The following is a 21,850-nucleotide window of genomic DNA, read 5'->3' as shown; positions in this document are numbered from 1 at the left end:
AGCCACATCAGCATATGAAATCACTTTACATTATTTTCACAACTACAAACAAACAATTGAAAGTGATGAAAGCTGACATTAGGACCCACTTTTTTACACTTTCCATCCTTTTACATGGTAAAAACATACAACCAAACAGCCCCTAGAGGGAAAATATGAGAACAAGCCGTATCCACATCAGCTTTTCTTTTGTCAACCGAATAGTATAAAGCATGAAAAGTTACTTTGGTCCTACTTTGTCACTTCAAAAACTGAACAAAACCAAACACCCCCCTGAAAATCTCTCTAGCTCTTATTATTATTACCTTTTTTCCAAAGAAAAGAAACAGAAGCTTATGATTTTGATTAGCTGAAATAACTGATACATTGTGGAGAACGACATTATTCATAATTTTAAGTTGTAATTCAACTATAAGTTGGTATTGTATATCAAACTAACATGAATTCTCAAAACTAATAGACATTTCCCAATCGGTCGCAATATTATGTTTTTCATCCCATTGCTCTTCGGAAAAAAACTCGAGCTGTTTGCGTATTAATGTAAATTCTCCAACTGAGCATTATGAATTGCACGCTGCATTTCAATTTTTATTGAACAATCTACATCCCTAAAAGTGACCTTATTCATTATGGTCAAGAGATATTGATGTTAGAAACATACAACAAACGGAATATGCACAGTGTGACTATCAATGTTTAAGGGCATACTATTACTAATTAATCTAGCAATTGAATGATCTTTTGAGCTTATACTCTTCCAATAAACACTCCTCAATTCAAATATTTGCCAAAGCATGACAAAGTTCCGGTTCACAAATTTCATGGCATTGACAAATTAAGGACTAAAATATGATTCGTTTTGTTTTTGTTTGAAGTTTTTTTTTCCCTCTCATATGGCTATATATATCATATCTGGCAGCCGAAATCTTCTAAAACTTTGTTTCTCTTCATGGATCAAACCCCCCTGATGATAACAACTTACAAGGGGTTACATCACCACTTCAAACAATGAAATAAAGTAGCAGTGGATTTATCGTGAAAAAGAAGTTGCAAAAAGACCCTTAATACTGTTAATTACGGTTTGATCAAACTGTAAGACAATCCTTCTTGTGCAATTTTTAGATTTGTCATGGAAATTCTCAGTTTCTATCTTAGATTAGGGGTTTTATTTAAAATTTCCCTAGGTACAAACGTTCTTAAATAAAGTATGAGTTGTCCGAGATCTCTAACGATCTGGGCTTTTGCAAAAAAAATTTTCTGTAGTTCTTTCAAGAATATTTTAGTTTTTTCAATTTCTTGACATATACAAGCCACTCAAATTTGATAGATAATATTTTAAAAATAATTATTTAGACAATGGTTTGAGGGGGGGAAAACGAAATAAAAGACGCATGACATGCGATGGCCGATCATCTAAATTTTAAATGCTTCACGTGTTTCATAAATTTATTGTCACAGTCAAACGAATATGTAAAAACTTACATTTCCTATGTAAAATCGTACAATCTTTTTTTTTAATTACTGAGCAGCTATTTTAATAAAGAAAAACAATAATAATTGCAGTCTGGACCCCGGTTGAGGAAGGAAGGGCGAAAAAAAAAAAAAGAAACGACTGGCTGTCGGANGAGCGAGCGAATGGCTCGCTTTTATTCCTCCCCCCTCGTTTCTGAAGAGAGAAAAAAAAGAAAGAGAGAGAGAGAAAACAGAGACCAAACAAAAAGAGAACCTCCACCTCTTTCTCTCTCCTCTCATCTCTCTCTCATCGTCGATTCTCGTCGATTTTGATATTTTCCCGTCGGCAATCGCGTCCCCCTTGATGCTGTGGTGTCGATGGAGTACGGTTCTAGGGCGTCGGCCGTGACGGAGGCCTCCTCCTCCCTCTCGCCCACCGCCATTGACCAAGGTTAGGGTTTCACTTCTTCACTTCTCTGCTCCTTTTGACAAGATCGTGAATTGATGTAGAAGATTTGATTTTTTTAAAAAAAAATTGAAATTTCCGGTTTAAGCGAAGGTAATTCCTCATCTTTAGATGAAATCGCGAGCTCTCAGCCTCTTGTCACTTGAATTTTGCTTGAAAGACCAATTTCATTACAATTTTTCATTTTGCTTGCAATTATTCCCAAATTCTGCTGGATACACCAATGCCAATTGGTAGTTTATAAGGTTCTTTCTAATCTAATGAGAAGTCCCGTGGTAATACTGCAGAGACACTTTGGCAGATGAGGTTGAGAGGGAACGAAACTCTGGAGACCGGAGAGTATCCCGAGCGTCCGGGAGAGCCCGACTGTGCTTACTATATGAGGACCGGGATGTGTCGATTTGGGATGACATGCCGGTTTAATCATCCACCCAACAGAAAGCTGGTAACTTGATTTCTCACTCGATTGCTACTTGTGTCATATTGTATTAGGTGTGTATAATTGTCCTTGGTTGGTCCTGTGTAGTTGGATTCTGATTGTATCTGCAATGCAACTGCACGCTGATAAATTATCCATGTTGGTTGTTGGGTTTGGTTGGAACACTTTCTGTAGTCCCAACCAACCCTCTTAAATTCACTTGTGTTGAAACCTAAACTCGTCTGAAATTCATTATTAGTAGCAACAGTGGCGGAGCTTAGTTGTTCTTTGGGGGGGCGATCGCCCCCCCTTCGTTTCAAAATTTTTTTGATGTATTATATATATTTGGGGGGGCGATCGGCTTGTTGACAAATATTATCCTGCTGATTTTGATGGTCAAGATAAGCTCATTTTGAAGTTTCAACTGGAACATTTTGTCCTCGACGCCCGCAATGATCCAAAATTGAGAAGTCTTTCAATTATTTCCGAGTTATGTGTGGCATTGGCTGAAACTGAAAAGAAAAGTGAATATTTTCTTGTTGACCGCTTAATTCGCCTTGTTCTAACTCTTCCGGTGTCTACAGCTACTACCGAGTGAGCATTTTCTGCCATGAAAATTGTAAAAACAAGGCTCCGCAACAAGATGGAAGACACATTCTTAGCAGATAATTTAGTTATGTATATCGAGAAAGAGATTGTTCAAGAAATTGATACTGATTCTGTGATTGATTATTTTAAGAAGATGAAAACTCGGCATGCAAAGTTTTAGATGTTTATATAACATTGAATTAGTGATTATTTTGAATGAATTAAGTATTTATGAGTTTATTATGTAACTTCGCCCCCCCAAATTATTTTTTCAAGCTCCGCCACTGAGTAGCAATTGCATGGGTTTGGTGGTTCTTTTCTTCAGTGGCATAAACTTTGTAGGAGTTAGTTAGGCCATGTGGTGTTTAAGTACTGTCCTGATTTCTCACTATTTCCTAGCATTTACCCGCTTTGTTTTTGTGCATAGCATATGTACTTTGGGACATTGGGAACTTTGCCAGATTGTGCTTGTGGATCTTTTACAACTTTCTCTCAAATAAGGGGGAGTGTTTGGATTGATGGGAATGGGATGAAAGTGTGAAAAACTTTTCATTTGCAAGCGAAGCCCCATTATTCTGGTCACCAAATCAGTGAAAACTCTTTTTTTCCCCTTCTTTTTTTCATATGGAAGATGAAATAGGCAGTGAAAGAAGGGAGAAAGTGTGGTATTTTACAGTGTTTTTTTATTAGCTGTTCTTTATATAACATGTTCTTGGGCCCATTTTTCACTTTTTGATGATGATTTCTGGACTTTCAGGGATTAGTCACTCCTCTGCTTCTAAGACTTACTTTAATCAAAACAAACTCCCAAAGTGGTTGTGCTGCATCTTCACACTTCCGCTTTCAATCTAGTCAAGTCAAGCACCAGCGAAGCACTTACTGATTTTGACATGTGTCCTTTTTTTTTGCTTTCGCATGAACATTAATCTGTGTTAGTGCTGCCAGATTAACAGAATGCAGTTTCAACTTACTTGAGAAGGGAGAATATAAATAAGTACATTATGATACACTAGTAGCCTTCACATTTCCAACTGCATATTGGGAGATATCCGAAGTGTTGGTGTGGGATTAATATTGTTAGAGTGTCCTCTTCACATGATCTGTATTTTCTTTTCTCCTTTCCCCCTCATATCTTAATTAATTATCCCAGACTGCTCACATTTCACTTAGATAAGGTTGTCACTATTAAAATTGAAGTCTAACTTATCTTTAGAGGGCCACCAGTAACTTGTTTCCTCCACTTCTTTGACCCTGTTGTTTCTTTGTTAAAATGAAGGTCATTTTTGAATGTTGTGTTTGAGGGAAGAATAGAAAGCCAAAGGAAAAAAGAAAAAAGAAAAAGAAAAAGAAAACATACAGTCAATAGAAATTGGTATATGTAATTTGATAGACTTTGAATGATCTTCGTGAACTTTTTATGAGCGCTGGTTAAAACCAGATAACCTATGACTCTATCAAACTTTTGATGCAGACTGAGCCAGATAGTGAACTTGACATATTTTGGCTGTAGAATCCATTGTTTGGACATAGACGCAGTGCATACTTCTGTCCTGTCCCTTAGGACTTGCGTTGCACATGTTCATTGAATTACATTCGAAAAAATGTGGCCTACAGAATATTTTGGAAGCTCATGCATACAAAATTTGTAGGAATCTCGTTGATGATCATGGAACTTTTGATCATTTTACTAGTGCATCCGACCCAATTTGAATTACATCTTCTTGATTGTACACATTACTGCTCAAGACCATCTTGTTTGTTGTTTACTCGGACATTCTGAGGTGAGACCTTTATAATTTTTTCTCTCTAGAGATGACAGCTAACAGCTTGCTCTAAGTAACTTACACTTTGAATGTATCAATCCAATTTGCTTGCTTGAAATGTAAAATTAGTTGTTGAATGTATCTTTTTCAATGGTTCCCTCATCAATCATGTTTCAGCTCTGTTTTATCAGCATATCCTCGATCGAAGTTGAGCATCACTATGTCGATGCCCTTTATAATATTAAGATGGGCTGTAGCTTTAATTTTTCATATGACCATGTTGGATGTAAAACACAGCGGGATCAATATCTTTTGACTTGTCTTATGCTTCTTGAGAACCGGTCTTTGGAGTGGTACCTTTGATCTTGGTGGTTTTTAAATTTACGATGTATCTAGAAGCAGAGGGCTAGTCAATAGAATTCCTATTTGACTTTTACTTGGCAGCCAATATGACCTGCTTAATCTCTATCTAGGTACACCAGAATAGCTTTCTATAGGGCTGTTTGGTTCACTGCAACTGTAGCTGGGACATTTTGAGACAATTGCAGCTGTTTGTTTACTGCAAACTAATAAATAAAATTGCATTTGCAGTTGGAAAAGGTATCCCATTGTGATTGTAGTCAACGACTTGTGTGGATTTTGCATAAGTCATATTTGCATCTTTTTAAGCTATAAATGGGGATATATTTATGTATATGTATGTATGTATATATATGTATATATGTATATGTATGTATGTCCCAATAACAGGAATATATTGAGCTTCCAACCTTTTTATACCTCCTGGGTTAGTAGATTTAATTTGTGCTCCAGTGCAATTTTATGGTCAATTGGACTCAAAAGATAGATTTAGCTGAGAAGCCAAATTGGTTTATACGTAAAACCACTAAGGTCTTTTTTAAAATAAAAGTGAGAGGTAAAACCAACCATTCAGATCCTTGCTGATGTGGAAATTATCCACAGATTATTGCATACTGAAACTTTAAAATCGAACTCCCACCTCTGATTATCCATCAAGTAGCAGGGGAGTTGAACCATTCTTCACAGAGCAACATGCACTATACTATATATATATATATATATATATACTATATATATATATGAGGCCGAATGAGTCATGCCTTGGTCACCAAACACAAAAAATGGGCTAGTTTGTGAGGCTGGCCCATAATCCCCTCCACTCATTCAAATGGCTTGCATATCCCCATGTAACTCAATTCAACCCATGTTTGAATATGGTTCCCCATTTGAATGAGGCGAGGGCATATCCACCTCGCTACCAAGCCACAAAATTTGTGCTTGTAACCAAGCATACCCATATTTCTCTCTCTCTCTCTCTCTCTCTCTATATATATCATAATATATAATATATATATATAATATATATAATATAATACATATATATTATATAATATATATATATAGAAAAATGAGAAACTCGGTACAAGTTGCCAAGCAACTTCCGTACGCTGATATTGGCCTAATCTTCTCCCGATATCTACATTTCAGTGGGTGAAGCCGTGCGTTGAGCTCTATTCTCGCACATGGTTGATGTAGGACGGGCAAAATTAACGGCCACATCATTACCAAGGTTACTTAAGCAACTTGGTACCAATAGTCCCCATTTTTTCTTCATATAATAATATAATATTATATATATATATATATATATATATATATATATTATATAATATATATATATATATACATATTGAGGAGTTATGTCTCTATAAGTCACGAACAAAATGAATGTTTATAGCACGCCTCGGGAACCTTCGAATCTGTCTAACTTATAAGACCAAATCTGACTAATATGAATCCTAACAAAAACGCCTGCATGAAAAATGCGGTTGTCATCTATACAATGGGGATGGAAAATTCCCATTTTACCCCCTATTGTTCCGATGCATGGATGAGAACAACCGACTTGCATGCGGACGGTTTTGATGGGATTTGGACTCAAATCTGATATAGCCTATAAATATAGATTGTGAAATTCTACTAATTTTTTTAGCATATTCCAATCAACCAACTAAATTCATCCTTTCGGTATGTGATTTGGAACATAGTGGCAAACATATATATAATTTTTTTCACAGGCTTCTGCTGCTTTATATCAAGTTAGACTAAAAAAATAAAAACGGACTATACCATTTCTGCTTTTCACAATTTATCCACTGGATTATCGTATTGATAATAGTTCACTTTAACAAGTAAAACTTGATACTCCCTTGTGTGTGTACTATATAACTGGCTCTACACACCTGAACACAGGAATTTATGTATTCTGGTATCTAATTTTTTACTCAACATGGGTATGTATAGGCCATCATTGAGATTTGAGTGAATATTAATGAATAACTGCAAGAATGTGAGAATATATTATTCTCCTCTTTTTTGCATGTCCCTTTTGAATTAATTGCCATATCATTCATCCTAGAAAAAGTCTCATTTCAAAATAAAACTTCTATATCCTGGATAAGCCTATGCCGGAATTCCTCTGCCAGCAGTTTGTTTAATGTCCTTCACACATATAGACACTCTAAAGATTTACATGATACTTTGGTTTTACAGGTTTCTAGTGTTATTGACTGCTATATGAGTATTCTGTCTAATTATTGATCTTGACTAAACCTTGTTAATTGTCAGGCTGTTGCTGCTGCAAGGATGAAGGGTGGATATCCTGAAAGAATAGGGCAACCTGAATGCCAGGTATACATGTGCTATATCCTTTTTCCTTCACACATAAAGGAGGATATATTGTATCAACTTGTTGATGCAAATCTGTAAGAAAATTTTTTGGTTGGTAACTTATGAGTTTGAAGATGGTTTACTCATTCTCAGCATCTGACGTATGATACCTTAAATTGTAAATGTCGTGTATATATATATATTAAGTAATTTCCGAACATAACCTTCTCCAGAATAGGGATTTGAGACTTTCAGTCCATTGCTTGTGGTATGCTTCTTTTTTATTGTGGTTGACTTTGGGGTAAACAGTTTACTGTTCAACAATGTTTATATTGAATTCTCATCCTTTGAACCATCAGGTAATATAATTCAATTTTCTTTCTTACAAAGGTTTGACATGTGCTCCATGAAAGTGACACCTCCAAGCTATGCAACTTTTGTCTTAGAAAGGCAACCGGTTTACTCATTTACCTGGTTCATTTTGAAATTTTAAATATGAGGTGTATCCTTCTGACCTCCGCCCTATAAAGGCTAGAAAATTTCCTCTCATAATGTTTGTTTTGGCATATGCCTTGTACGTATGCTCTCCCTATCACAAGTCACATGCCTTCCCTCTACCAAGTTTCTATTTCTTAATTATTCTTTTTTATTTGGAGACTTGCCTTTTCCATTTGAGGGTTAATTTGGAAAAGGCAGAAGGTCAGAATCAGAGGGCTTTCTTGCGAAGCTTTAATCAACAGAACTAGGGCCCAGAAGGATGACCAGGTTAAGAACCACAGCTGATGCTTGAATTGGGATTTAAGATATAAACACTGTTTCTGGATGAGATGCACTGCAATTTTTTACGCTTACAATCAGTAATAGCACACTCAGACAACTATCCATGCCTATTAACATGATGTTCGAATAAGTGACACAGTAACTTACCTTTACATATAACAGGCTTTTATATTGTTGTGATACCTGCATTGTTGTCTTGATGACTCAACTTCTTGATTACTTGCTTCACATGGTTTGTGTTAGCCCCCCACCCCACCCCCAACCCTATAATTTCAATATGCTGTGACATTTTTCTCAGTGTCTGGTATTTCATCTATGCATATGCTTCTACTGCCATCACTTGTTATTTGTTTGTTACGTTCAATTGCAAAATTACTCGCTAGGAAATGAAATATCATGGTTAAATGATATTGTTTTGTAACTTAAACCAAAATAGAAAGTCACCATATTTGGTATGGTCTCATGTCATTGAACTGATAAAACACAATAGTTCAATAGATCAATTAACTAAGGGTTTCTTTGGATCTATATAAGTCTACAATAGGTACTTGGGAGTAACTCTTTGTAGAATCACTGGTCTTCAATTTCTGATGAATACTTTATTTCATGAAGTCTTTGTGACCTCTAAAGATAGCTCAAAAAATCAGCGAGCTTTACAAGAAACTTATATTAGGCTCGAGTCGAAGGGTTTCAGAGTTCCTAAACATTTCTGATATTATTGGTTCATAGATTTCTCCCCTCAATTTGGGGCATGTTGTGTATAGAATATCTTTTTGTCCTCTTTGGGTGATAGCCGAGACCCCTGAAACTTGTGTTTTAATGCCTAAAGAGAGGCCAGCTAGAGCCCTTTATCTTTTATAGGACAGGTAGTAGATGTGCCATATATATTTATATGATTAATAGCCCTCCCTTGCCCCTCCTACTTCTAGCTGCCATACCACTTTTGAGAGCGGGAAAATGCTTTTAAAATATTGAATTTAGGCGTCTAATAAATTATGTCCCGAGGGTCTAAACAATTAATAATGACTAAAAAGTTATGGATTATAGCTCACGAAATCGTGAATTTTGACCTCCACAAAATTATTTGCTAACTGGTCGAAACAACTAAAAATGATAAAAAATCGTGTGTTATAGCTCATGAAATTGTAAATGTTAGCCTCCGTAAAATTATTTGTCAATGGGTTGAAACAACTAATAATGGCTAAAAAATCGTGGGTTATAACTCATCAAATCATTATTTTTGGTCTTCACGAAAATAATTGCTAATAGTTCGAAATGACTAAAAATGGCCTAAAAATCGTGGGTTAGCTTACAAAATTATGAATGTTGGCCTCCACAAAATTATTTGCCAATGAGTCAAAGGGACTAAAATGAAATAACTAAAAATGGCTAAAATGATGGATCATAGCTCCGGAAATCTTGAATTTTGGCCTTTGCGAAATTTTTGTCAGAAGGTCAAAACAAGTAAAAATGGCCAAAAATCGTCGGTTATAGCTCAAAAAATCATGAATTTTGGCATTTGCAAAAATTTTTACCAGCTAGTCAAAACAACTAAAAATGACCAGAAATTGTGAGGTCTAGCTCAAAAAATTATGAATTTTAGCATCTGCAAAATTATTTGCTAGTGGGTCAAAATGAATATAAATCGCTATAAATCGTGGGCGCTCACGAAATTATTTTCAAACGAGTTGAAATAACTAGAAAAGACCAAAAATTATGGGTTATAAGCTCACGAAATTTTGAATTTTTTCCCTTGCAAAATTATTTCTTGATCGGTCAAAATGACTAAAAATAGCCAAAAACTATTGGTTAGCACACGAAATCATGAATTTTGACCTCCGTGGAATTATTTACCAACTGGTCGAAACGATTAGAAATGACCAAAAATTGTGGGTTATAGCTCACTAAATCGTAAATGCTAGCCTTCGCAAAATTATTTGTGAACATCGAAACAACTAATAACGGCTAAAAATCATGGGTTATAACTCATGAAATTATTATTTTTTGCCTTCACGAAATTAATTGCTAATAGTTTGAAATGACTAAAAATTGCCTAAAATTGTGGGTTATAACTCACAAAATTATGAATTTTCGCCTCCATAAAACTATTTGCCTACGGGTCAAAGGGATTAAAATGGTGAAAAATTGTTGATTATATAGCTCATGAAATCGCGAATGTTTGCCTCAATAGAATTATTTACCGACGTGTTGAAATGACTAAAAATGCTTAAAATTTGTGCATTATAGCTCATAAAATCATGTATTTTGCCCTCTATAGAGATATTTGCCAGTGGGCTCATGAAATTGTGAATTTTGGCTTCCACAAGATTATTTGCTAACCGGTCCAAATGACTAAAAAATAAAAAAACATCATAGGTTATAGCTCACAAAATCTTGAATTTTGAACTCCGCAAAATTATTTATCAATGGATCGAAACAACTAAAAATAGCAAAAAATCATGGGCTATAGCTCTCGAATATTTACAAAGTAAATGAATTAATGTTTCAAGATAGGTTAAAGCTGTGATACTGTAACGATGCCGCACAAGGTCTTTCTAGGTAATAAATGCCGTTTCTATATATTAATAGAAAGGGAAATGCTCCTATGAGGAAAATGGCATGCAGGAATTTAGTCCATGATTTGTCCAATAATTCAGCTAAAATGGAGATCATACTCTTCTTAGGGAGGGGGACAGTCTAACTACATATGCTAAAATAAGACAGCTTGGAATCTTTTTAAAGTCGATATTTGAACTTAATATAATCTCATATTTTGAATGTTAAAAAAGAACATAAAGGAATTAGCTTGGTACTTTCTGTATGGAGAAAACAGAAAGCTACATAAGAGTGACTACTATCTTGAACATTGGATCTCTGTGTTTTACATTGGGTAGGAGGGGACTCAGAGGCGTTCTGGGGTCTGATCCATCTGATGATAGTTGAGTTTGTGAGGCTGTTATCTGTTTGGATCAGATCAATATATATATCTTTGTATGCAGTCTATTTGTCTAAAATTTATGTCTAAAAACTTTTTCTATTAATCTTTAGGCTCATGCTTTTTAATGTCTTTGTGATTATTTCAGTTTATTTCTGTTGTTATTTTGTATGGTACATTGTGGTTAATTTCTTTCCTTTTTCCCTTTTTCAGTATTACCTAAAGACGGGTACTTGCAAGTTTGGTGCGACATGCAAATTTCACCATCCTAAGGACAAGGCAGGAATTTCTGGAAGAGTTCAGTTAAATGTTTTAGGCTATCCATTGCGTCCGGTTTGTGCTTCCTCTAGCTAATATCTTAGCCTTATACAACTTTTTTCATTTATATTTTAATAGATGCTTAATTTAATTGATTTATGCACTTTTTAAAAGTTCTAATATGTATGTCATACATTGCTTTAGTAGAATTTTTCGTCAAATTATATATGCTTTTGTTTTCATTATTGTCTTTATGCATTGTAGAACGAAAAGGAATGCACGTATTATTTAAGAACTGGACAGTGTAAGTTTGGGAGTACTTGTAAATTTCACCATCCGCAACCATCAAATGCGATGGTTTCACTCCGTGGTTCTCCTATTTATACTTCTGTACATTCACCTGCAACGCCTGGTCAACAGTCTTATTCTGGGGGAATGGCAAACTGGCAAAGGGCTTCTTATATTCCAAGTCCTCGCTGGCAAGGTCCATCAAGTTATGCACAACTAATACTTCCTCAAGGACTGGTTCAAGTTCCTAGCTGGAATACATTTTCTGTAAGCTCTGCATCCCCTCTATATTATGTTATTTTCTTACATCGTCCTGTTCATAGAAAAGCAGATGTATCTAGTCATGGTTTACAATGAAGTTCAAGATATATTCTTTTTCCTTAAATTGTTGTTCTGGCATGTTGTAATGTTGTCTAGATTTTGTTTTCTTGTGAACCTTTATTCTCGTATTATACGGTTATTTTTTAAATTGCCAAAAGTTTAGTGGAAGCCCCTGATGTAATGGCCTAATATCGTTTGGGTTCTTAATGTTTGCAAGTCATCAGTGGGGATCCTTAATGTTACCTTTGTCATCAGCCTAGGACCTTTTTACAAACTTCCCTTAAATCTTGCTGACGTGACGGTGATATGGCAGGACAAACTTGTCATTTCACTACTTTTTTGCTTATATGACAGGCTAAATTTGGACTCTCACTAATTTTTTTTATATGATGTGGCAGTGATTAATAGGTAGACTTACACTTTTTTCTGATGTTGTAGTGACATGACAGAGCCACATCATCGCCACATCAGCAAGATTTAACGGAAGTTTGTAGAAGGACCTAGACTGATGACAGAGATAATGTTAGGAATCCCTACTGATGACTTCTATACATTAAGGACCCAGAGGATATTTGACCAATATATCAGCAACCTCCATTTAAGTTTGCCTTTAAATTTTATTTGAAACCATGTTTTTTATGAATTATATTATTGTAGCTCCATTGCTTGGGTTTAAATGTGATTGATTATGCTCATTATTTAGAATACATGTTTCTCTATAATACCTCCGGCAGTATCATTGTCAAAGGTCCCTACCAGTAAACCTCAAGTTGTGGTGAGGGTAAAGAGTTATAATTTTATATTCTACATGCCTCTTGTAGGTTGAGGTCACTTTCGTGATCGAAAGCTAGACTCATGGAGCGGGATTTTTTTATTTTTTAAAACCCACTTTGAATGTGGCCACTAAGTTTCGAACCTATGATGTTCTTGGACCATGTCGGAGGTTCCTCTTGCTGCACCAAAACTCCAAAGTGAGGGTTAAGGTTTATACTTTATCCTCTAACAACTATCACATATTAACTGAGTTTCACGTACAAATAGTAGGCACAAACTTGTGTTTCGTGCTCTGACACGGAGAGGAGTGCTAGACATGTCAACTGTTCAAAATACAGACAGAATAGTATGGTATATTTTGTGCATATGCCATCTATACATATGTATACTTTAACACGTATATTTGTGTATTTTTTTTGTTATTCATATATAAAAGAGTCTATTTTCAATAAAATGATCTACAAATAATTCTGTTTTGTCACGGGGCGCATATAATACTATATCTCGAGGTAATTAGTGTTTTACAAATTTGAATGTGTCAAGATAAAGATGGGCATAAGCCTCCTGCTTAAACGACTTGATCATGAGCAGAAATCAAAATTGTTTAATGATGCCAGTGTTCTCTTATATTAATTTGGTTCATTAGTAGCTGAACTTATGTATTTGACATTAAGTCTGATCCTTTTACAGTATCGTGCTGTTGAATATTTTATTTCCTTCTTCCGTCGATTTTCTTTAAGATAATTTATTTTATAATGTAAAACTGCATAAACATTTGATTTTCTATTTCCAGAATTTTTTGTTATGGCAGTTTCTTTATATATTGTTCATCTCTTGTGACTTGTCCAAACAATGGACAAATATTATCTTGACAGTATAAGTTGCTTATTAATTTATTAGCAAGGCCAAATGATTGTATCCTATATCTTCCTGCAGGGACAGTTAGGATCAGCATCATCTCCTGAGAGCCAACAGACACCCAGTAGTAATCAATACTATGGAATGTCTCATCAAAGTGAGACAACTACAGTAGCACAAGGAACAGCTGCTCCTTACCGTTCAGGTTCAATGCCAGTAGGTCAGTATGCAGTGCAGACAGAAAACATATTTCCTGAAAGGCCTGATCAGCCTGAATGTCAGTTCTACATGAAGACTGGAGACTGCAAGTTTGGTGCAGTCTGTAGGTTTCATCATCCCCGGGAGAGATTTATTCCTGCTCCCAATTGTGTTCTGAGTCCATTGGGCCTTCCACTACGCCCTGTAAGTTATATTTTCAACCTCTTTATGTTGTAGAATACTATACCTGTTAAGCCCATGCTTGTACCATCTGTGGCATCTATCTCATTGTCCTTAGAACGCCTTTTATTACTGAGAGGAAAAGCTGAACCATTTGACCTCTTACACATTGTTTAGGTAATTTTCACTGTTTTCACTGCTTGCCAAAATATTATGTTATGCTGTAAATGTGAATAATGGCACAGTTTGTAATGAAATCTTTTGTTGCAGTGCCATATTGAGTAGGAAATAGGAATGATGAAAACTATAATCCTGATTTAATTTGATTACTCAAACAGCGTAAGAATAAAGCAGAATCCAATTCAGATTTTGGATGTGCTAATATAATCCAAAACAAGACCATTAATATTTTCGCATTGAAGCTTATGTCGGCAACTAAGAGAACCTTTCCCAGCCTGCCTACTGGATTTATCCTATCAAATTGATCTGCATGTACTCTCATTATACACTTGAGAAGGTACATTAATGCATTCAATCTGTAATTGACCTGTCTTTCTGTATGTTACTTCTATTATGATCTGTTTTTGCTACATTTTCTTGATTGTAAATGCAAAGCAAATGGGAAGCAATTGCTTTTAGAATCTAAGATTATATACCTCCTAATAATATTTGTCATGATTTTATCATGTCAGAAATCATATCTAGTCAGCAAACTGTACTTAGTAATTGAATACAAACAAGTATTCTTTTTCTTCAGTGAGGAACATCTCCGGAGCTATTCAACAAATTTTTTATTAAGTTGTATAGCCGACTTTGAATTACTTCATTCCTTCTAATGTTCAACAGGGGGAACCCTTATGCGTCTTTTACTCTCGCTATGGTATTTGCAAATTTGGGCCAAACTGCAAATTTGACCATCCAATGGCAGCTCCTATGGGAATCTTTGCATACAGTCTTTCAACATCCTCATCACCTGATATTCCAGTGGTTCGGCGTCTATTGGGATCCTCTGCTGGACCTCCAGCATTAACATTGTCGTCAGAAACTTCTGTTGAAGCTGTCCCTGTGTCCAGAAGAATCTCTCTATCCGACTCACGGCAAATGGCTTCTGGTGATGAAAATATTAATACAGAGGGTTCACATGCCAGTCAAAGCATTGGTCAAGTTTCTTCTTTTTCATAACCTTTTGAGATCAAAATGGATCTCATCTGTAAATCAAGTTCCAAGTGGTGGAATTTACAATTCTCATGCTGGTTGAAACTGTTCATCCTGAGCTGCTCGTTTTTGTTTCTGTTGTCTAAATCTGCATAATGTTTCAGTACAGTAGGATAATCTGTTAAGGATCAGTCTACGCCTTGTATCTGTTCGCTACAACCTCCGATCTTTTTATGTATCCTGGGTAGTATCTCACTCCCTCGTGTCATCGTCCTTGCATGTTATTTCCTTGTTGAAGTCTGCCCGTCTGTTTTTGGTCTAGTTTGTTGGATGTAGTTTTTTCTTCATCCAGTACATATCTGTAGTATTCCCCTTATTCTAAGGTAAATCCTCCCTCCCTCAATCTGTTGTAGATATATTGGAGAATTGCCCCCAGTTGTGAAACAACTTGGTTGTTAAAAATTGCTGTTTGAATTCTGGCGATCAACCTTCGAATCTCACTATTCAAAGGCAATTTTTTAATATATGTTTTACAGGCACCATGTTCATGCTTAACTTCAGCTTGAAGCTCGGGAAATGGACCTGTTATCTCTGGCAGATTGCTTCTCGGTTTTCATGACGAAGTTCTGCAGCATCAAGCTTTGTTTATCTCAGCCAGATTCATGAATTTTCGTGGTCTCTTTGGATAAAGACTAACAGCGAGAAAAGTTGCTGAACTGAAAATTTCACTCATAATTGTATTCTGGAAGGCATTGTAAGAAATACATGAAACGATGTGCCATTCTCTTTTATGTTCAATGAATAAAGCGCATCTGAATGGATGATCTGTGATGCAATGGCGCTCATCAATGTTTTCAGAAACTTACTTGCACCTTTATGGGCTTTCAATAATTACTTGGCTTCAATGTTATGATTGTTACCATATTGTATCCGTGTTGGTTTGTAATTATCGGCTCAGAAACTGCAGCCTGCATAGGGCATGAAACTGGAACCTCAGTAGCAGTAGTGGTTCAGATTCATGCCCTCTAGTGTGCAAAAAGAATTGTTGAAATCCAGATTTGGATGCGGTTATGATATGATAGCAGAATTGTATGTTGTAACAGAGTAAAAATAGAAGAGCCTTTAAGTGAAATTTGTGTGCTATTCCCTCTGTTTATATTTTAATCACACAGGCGTACTGCAAAACACAGCAAAAGTAACTATGTACTATCAATTATTGTTCTTCGTTGGTAAATTTATCTGAACTCAGAATCCCCAATTTCTCATAGGAGACTTTGTAGTGCTCTGACAGTGAATGCAGCCTTCAGAAAGTTGCAGGTTGTTGAAGCCCTTTGTCAGTTGTTGAAGCATCCTATGTGAAATGTTTCCTTCTGCAATTTGAAGCTATATAGTAACTTCAGCCACCAATAGTAGAAGAAAATTTTATCTGGCATAGCCATAGGACATTTTCATTTAGGATTTTTCTCTGATCACACCACCAATCAACTTTACAAATGGTGCTCTAGTCTGATCACCGCAGAAGAATCCATAGAGACGGTAAGTCCTTTTGCAGAAGGTTCGCCTTTTACAATGAAGTCAATTCATCAGAGATTGCTCATATTTTCACCCAAATCACATGCCACAAAGGACATTTGAAGAAGATACTTTTACTTGCCTCATGTTCAAATTAACAGCTGGGGAGGACATGGGAGAGTGGGACTCACAATAAAGAAACATCACTTTTTGTTCACATTGTCTTCAACAAGTTTAAAGTCCTATAACCCAATCACAAAAAGAAAAGAATGAAGCACAGTCACAAAGCAAAAATCACAAAGTGAGAGAGAGAGAGAGAGAGAGAGAGAGAGAGAGAGAGAGAGAGAGAGAGGGCAAAATGTCTTCTAAAATCCTCTTCCTCCTCTGTTTCATGCTCATCACAGCATCACAAGCGACTCCTCTTTCTCCTAAGCATTCTGAGTCACTGAGGCCACTAATGAAGACCGAGCTCCGGCGAAAGCTCAACAACTTCCAGGTATGCGCCGTGTGCACGTGCTGCGGCGGGCCCAAGCGGGTGTGTGTCGCGTCGCCGTGCTGCTATGCCATCAACTGCAACATACCCAATAAGCCATTCGGGGTCTGCTCGTTCACTCCCAAGGCCTGCAATTGCCTTGGTTGCCATCTCTGAGAGGCTCCTGCTGCTCTTACTGTTCTCCTTGTTTTGCAAGTGGGCACTGTTCCATTGTTGGTTGCATGAGGTTCTGAAGAAGTGGGCATCTGTGTTGGGTTTAGTTATTTTTATTAGCCTGTCTTCATTTCTGGTTGCAAAAAATGGGAAATAATTTGTTTGCAATGGGTGCGATGTGCAATAATCTCTTCTTCTTCTTCCCTGAAATTAGGCAGGGTAGGTAAAAGGAAACGAGGCTTAAAAGAACATTTAGTTTTCAGAACCAGCATCTCAAAAGACAACAAAAACACATGCATCCATCAGCAGTAGTAGGGCGATTTACTTCTAGTCAGACGAAAATATCAAAAATGGGCATAGACAAAGGTTAGATGGCAGGTCGGTGACAGCCATTAAAGAGCCCAATAATTGTCTGCCGTACGACAGGCTCTTGCAAGTGTGCGCTATCAATTATTCACATCCCCATCAATGCGAACCGAAGAAAGAAATGTGTCGAATGTGAAAGCAAGTTAGAAGGGCAGCTACATTTTGCCTCTAGGCCTCTGCTACCCTGGTTCTGATCTCACTCAATACTAAAATCCTCATAAAGATCATAAAATTACCTTGAAGACTGTTTGATATTTGAAGCAAATGAAGGGCTGATGTGCATGACCAAAGAATCCCAACTAGCTGGATAGTTCACATTGACTGGCCGATTTCACACCGCCCCAGTTAGATGTGATAAGAAAATTGCTCGGGGAGGCGTTACAATAATAGCGTTTCCCAAGACTCCTTGACCATTACATGCACAACTGAAAACACAAACGGAAAGCCTGGACTACTCCTATAAATGTTATGTTCATATGGTATACCTGTAGAATTCCCCAATCACCTCTACATCCAAGAATCACTCCTGTAAATGATACGTGCGTATGGTACAATTGTATAAGCCCTCAATCGCCTCCAGATCCAGCAATTACTCCTCAACATATTCCTGTAATTATCTTGAGTTCATCGTATAATGAGAATACCTACGCCATACAAGTTGTGTTGGCCAACCTTACCTCTCTTTCTTATATTTCTTCATTAAGCTTTCTTGTATTCCTTCACTTAACTAGATGCAGAGACCTTGATGCTTGATATGCTCGAAAGAGAATTTCGAAACCTGTTAATAGTTGCATAATACATAATAGAACCCTTTTTTCACCAACTACTAGAACATTCCGAAATTAAAAATGCCTTGGGCTTTGAATTGAATGCTTTCTGAATCATGCAAGAAACAGCTAACAGACAGAAGGTTGAGGCATACCCAATTACTCTTCATAGTATTCCATGACCACGAGTTAAAGGATTCATGATTATGTTGAACATGTAAGGCCATGCTAAACTTGCAAGTAACAAAACGCCATTCTCAACAAACAATCCAAATTTGAGATCTTTTGACAAAAACAAATGCCATTTGATACCCATACACCTTTCAAACCTCGAAAATATCAAATAACAGGATTCCTCTTTTCATAGGATACGAACCAAAATACACAAATTGCAGGACTGCTGATTACAATTACCTTAACATAATGTCAGACTTTTTCGGTTATCTGTTCAGAACTTTTTTTTGTTGAATTTAGTTTGTCATCTTATCATCACTCTGCACATAAAATCACAAACAGAAGAAAGAAAAATGAAAAAGAAATCAACACATTCAGTAGGGAAATAAAATGAATTTCACAAGAAGATATCAAGACAAAAGAATGGCCTTTGGTTTATCATTTCCATATGCCTGCGTCAACGATTCCACCTTGGAGATGCCTGAGCCGCACTTTCACGAGGTCGTGGAGGCTGCTCTGAGCTATTCCTCTTCTTCATGCTTGAGGAGACTGTAGGGCTGAAATAATCATGACTTCTCTGAGGTAATGAAGCAGCTTGTGAGCGTGTTTTTCTCATAGGAACCATACTCTGTTGCTTCTGCAGTGCTGCTCTTCTTGCTGCTGAATTTCTTTGAGTAGAACTAGAATTCCACCTGCTATAATTCACACAACTCTGACTCCTACCAACTTTCTGAAATCTGTTCTCTTTAGGGCTTGGGAAGTTCCTGCTCTCCATAGTTTCAGCCGAGTGCATGGTATCCGCGCCACTGCTAAACCCATCTTCATCGTCGTGTGCTCCAGAAGCTTCAATAGGAGATGAACTAGACATAACCTCACTGCAACAATCACCATCTTGGCCATAACGAAGCATACAATGACCCAGTTGCGGATTGTAATCTTCTCTTGCTGGATTTGCAGATTTAGGATCTTTGGCATTGTTTTCATTAGAGTCCATTAGCAATTGTTTTAAGGGCAGTGGAAGAACAATAGATCTCGGAATTCTAGGAGGGCAATTTGTATCCAAAAGATGGTTTGGACTGGTTTCTTTTCTCCGTAATGGCCCGGAAGTCAGCTTAGGAGATTCAAAGATCTCTGGGGTTGGAATTCCCTGTTCATGGGATGTATTTGCATTGGCTGAATTGTTTGATCCAAGCGCAAACCTAGGTTTTGAATCTATCTGTGAAGATGACGAGAAATCATCATTCTCTCCTTCCGTGGACTTGAAAACACGGCGCTGGGTGAAAGATGCACTTGAGTGCTCACTCTTTTGACCGGAGGACATCAATCGGATGAGAGGTAGTTTAGGTTTACTAAGCTCATCCAAGCTGCCCTCCCAGTGTTGGTGGAACCAATCACGGATGATAGGAATTGGGATTCCAAATTGCATAGAAGAATCCTTCTTCCTTGACAGTGATGAAGAGGACGAAGTTGAGGCAGAAGATTTTGCAGTGGGAGATGTCGCAAGCTTCATGGGATCACAAACCATGAAGGCTAGATTTCCTTGCACATCAAAGCCTGCAGACCCAGGGGACCATGTTACACCATCAGTCGAGAGCTTGATTAGGTTGTCTGTAGCTATCACTAATTTACCCTCGCCAACCACGAGCTCCTTTTTATCTGTATGCCCTAACATGTAGACTATGCTACCCAGGTCAAGTGCTGGATTGCAGCAGGTTTTGATATAATGAGGCTGGTGTCCCTGGGCAGCTGAATCAGCATCCACAGTGTCGAAGCCGACAATTGTGAGGTCAAGAATAGAACTGGTAATAAAAAATCTGCATCAGGAGTTTAAAACAATGTCAGTGCACTTGACAGGGATTTAACACATGCTCATGAATAAGATTATGAGACTCCAAGATCATGTCGCAGAAAACTCAATGAGCATAAAATAATTCAATGAATCAACAAGAATTGTTTATAAAAAGAATACTTTGTTTGCATCAACAAAGGTGCAATTTGTGTTTTATGAACCAGCAAAATGTATGAAACCATCAGCAGATTAATTTAACTTCTATTTGGCATTAACCTCGTTTCACTTCTAGCTTTCACCCCAGTTGCAGACTGAAAACACCCAATCCTAAAATCTATATCAGGTGGCCAAATTATGCAACCCGCAGGCAAAATAACTCATGTCAACAAAAACGCCTCAAAACTCAAGCTTCAAGTTATAATAGCACAATCATGATAACAAATACAATGCCAGTTCCAGGCCTCAGCTAAAAACTTGAGCAGATTACAAAACACCGCCCAAAAGCAAAAGCCATCCAACGCAGAGGAGAAAGTGAGAACCTGAGAGGTACCAAGCAAGCCAAATCTCGACCGCGATTGATTCGAACCTCCGCCGCCTCCGCCACCGCCACCGACGGGATGTTAGCATGCGTAGTGAGCAGAAGACTCCGGTGAATGAGGAACCCAGTTCCTCCGCCGGAGATTTCAGCCATCGCCGGCGACTTGCCGGAAAATATGCTCCCCTTGACTCTCTCCGATTTACCGCCGCCGGAGCAGAAGCACCAGCTGCTCTTGTCTCCCAAAACCCCCATCGATTCCTTCCCCTTCTCGTTTCTTTGAATTTTGATTTCGGTTGTTAAAAGTAAAGGAAAAGATTAACAAAAAAATCCAACCCTAGAAATGCTGCGTTTGGTAGCGTGTCGCCCGCCTGCGAGCGGCGTTTCGGAGCGGGTCGGATCTGGCCGTCACCGGGAAAGGAGGAGTCTGTCGTTGAATAAGACGGGCATTATTTTATACATCACCGAACACCCACTCTTATTAAACCGCTGTCACGCGCAAAATTGAATCGCTATTTAATTAGTGTCACGCTTATTATTAAGGGTGAGCAGAATACATCGATTTACTTTTGATCAGAGGAAAAAATAAATAAGGACAAAATATTAGTCCCGATTAAATGAAATTACTATTATTTATTTATGTTTTACAGAACTTATAATTTCAGATAAAATCAGTAAATACTTAGATAACTATTATAAACTTTTCATCGTTATCAACTTATCATAGAACCGTCGTTTAATTTTCTGACAAAGTATTTTTTTTTTTTTTTGAGAGCTTGCAATGTTTCTCTAATAAAAATTATTCATGACTTTTTTTTTCTTTGTACTCATTGGTTGTTCAGAGAGTGCGAAGATAGACACGAGAATCCTAAGATGAGTTAATGATAATGCTTTGAGAAATCACTTTTTGAGTCAAATTATAAGACAGATTATGAT

The 21,850-nt window shown here is 37.1% G+C and overlaps 2 protein-coding genes across 5 annotated transcripts; one reads left to right on the top strand and one right to left on the bottom strand.

The window, feature by feature from the left end:
• On the top strand, positions 1,677–16,253 carry LOC109837892 (zinc finger CCCH domain-containing protein ZFN-like). 3 transcript variants are annotated; one of them, XR_002246476.1, is made up of 8 exons: positions 1,678–1,903; positions 2,206–2,363; positions 7,337–7,399; positions 11,307–11,426; positions 11,616–11,906; positions 13,671–13,994; positions 14,817–15,508; positions 15,662–16,044. XR_002246476.1 is itself a non-coding variant. In XM_020406272.1 (7 exons), exons 1-7 carry the CDS (start codon positions 1,831–1,833, stop codon positions 15,689–15,691), a joined length of 1,059 nt encoding a protein of 352 aa, XP_020261861.1. In that variant the 5' UTR covers positions 1,677–1,830; the 3' UTR covers positions 15,692–16,253. The 3 variants fall into 3 exon arrangements, 2 of the variants coding, with proteins under 2 accessions (XP_020261861.1, XP_020261860.1); XM_020406272.1 differs by lacking the exon at positions 14,817–15,508 and having other exon boundaries at positions 1,677–1,903; positions 15,662–16,253; XM_020406271.1 differs by having other exon boundaries at positions 14,817–16,044.
• Positions 17,316–21,400, bottom strand: LOC109837890. 2 transcript variants are annotated; one of them, XR_002246475.1, is made up of 4 exons: positions 20,919–21,400; positions 19,061–20,404; positions 18,831–18,910; positions 17,316–17,487 (listed from the first exon to the last, which is right to left on the bottom strand). XR_002246475.1 is itself a non-coding variant. In XM_020406270.1 (3 exons), exons 1-3 carry the CDS (start codon positions 21,167–21,169, stop codon positions 18,895–18,897), a joined length of 1,611 nt encoding a protein of 536 aa, XP_020261859.1. In that variant the 5' UTR covers positions 21,170–21,400; the 3' UTR covers positions 18,754–18,894. The 2 variants fall into 2 exon arrangements, 1 of the variants encoding a protein (XP_020261859.1); XM_020406270.1 differs by lacking the exon at positions 17,316–17,487 and having other exon boundaries at positions 18,754–18,910.

Source organism: Asparagus officinalis, chromosome 4 (genome assembly GCF_001876935.1).
Source record: "Asparagus officinalis chromosome 4, Aspof.V1, whole genome shotgun sequence".
Classification (NCBI taxonomy): domain Eukaryota; kingdom Viridiplantae; phylum Streptophyta; class Magnoliopsida; order Asparagales; family Asparagaceae; genus Asparagus; species Asparagus officinalis.
Note: the sequence above shows the minus strand (reverse complement) of the source record. Positions and strands in the feature narration are given on the sequence as shown.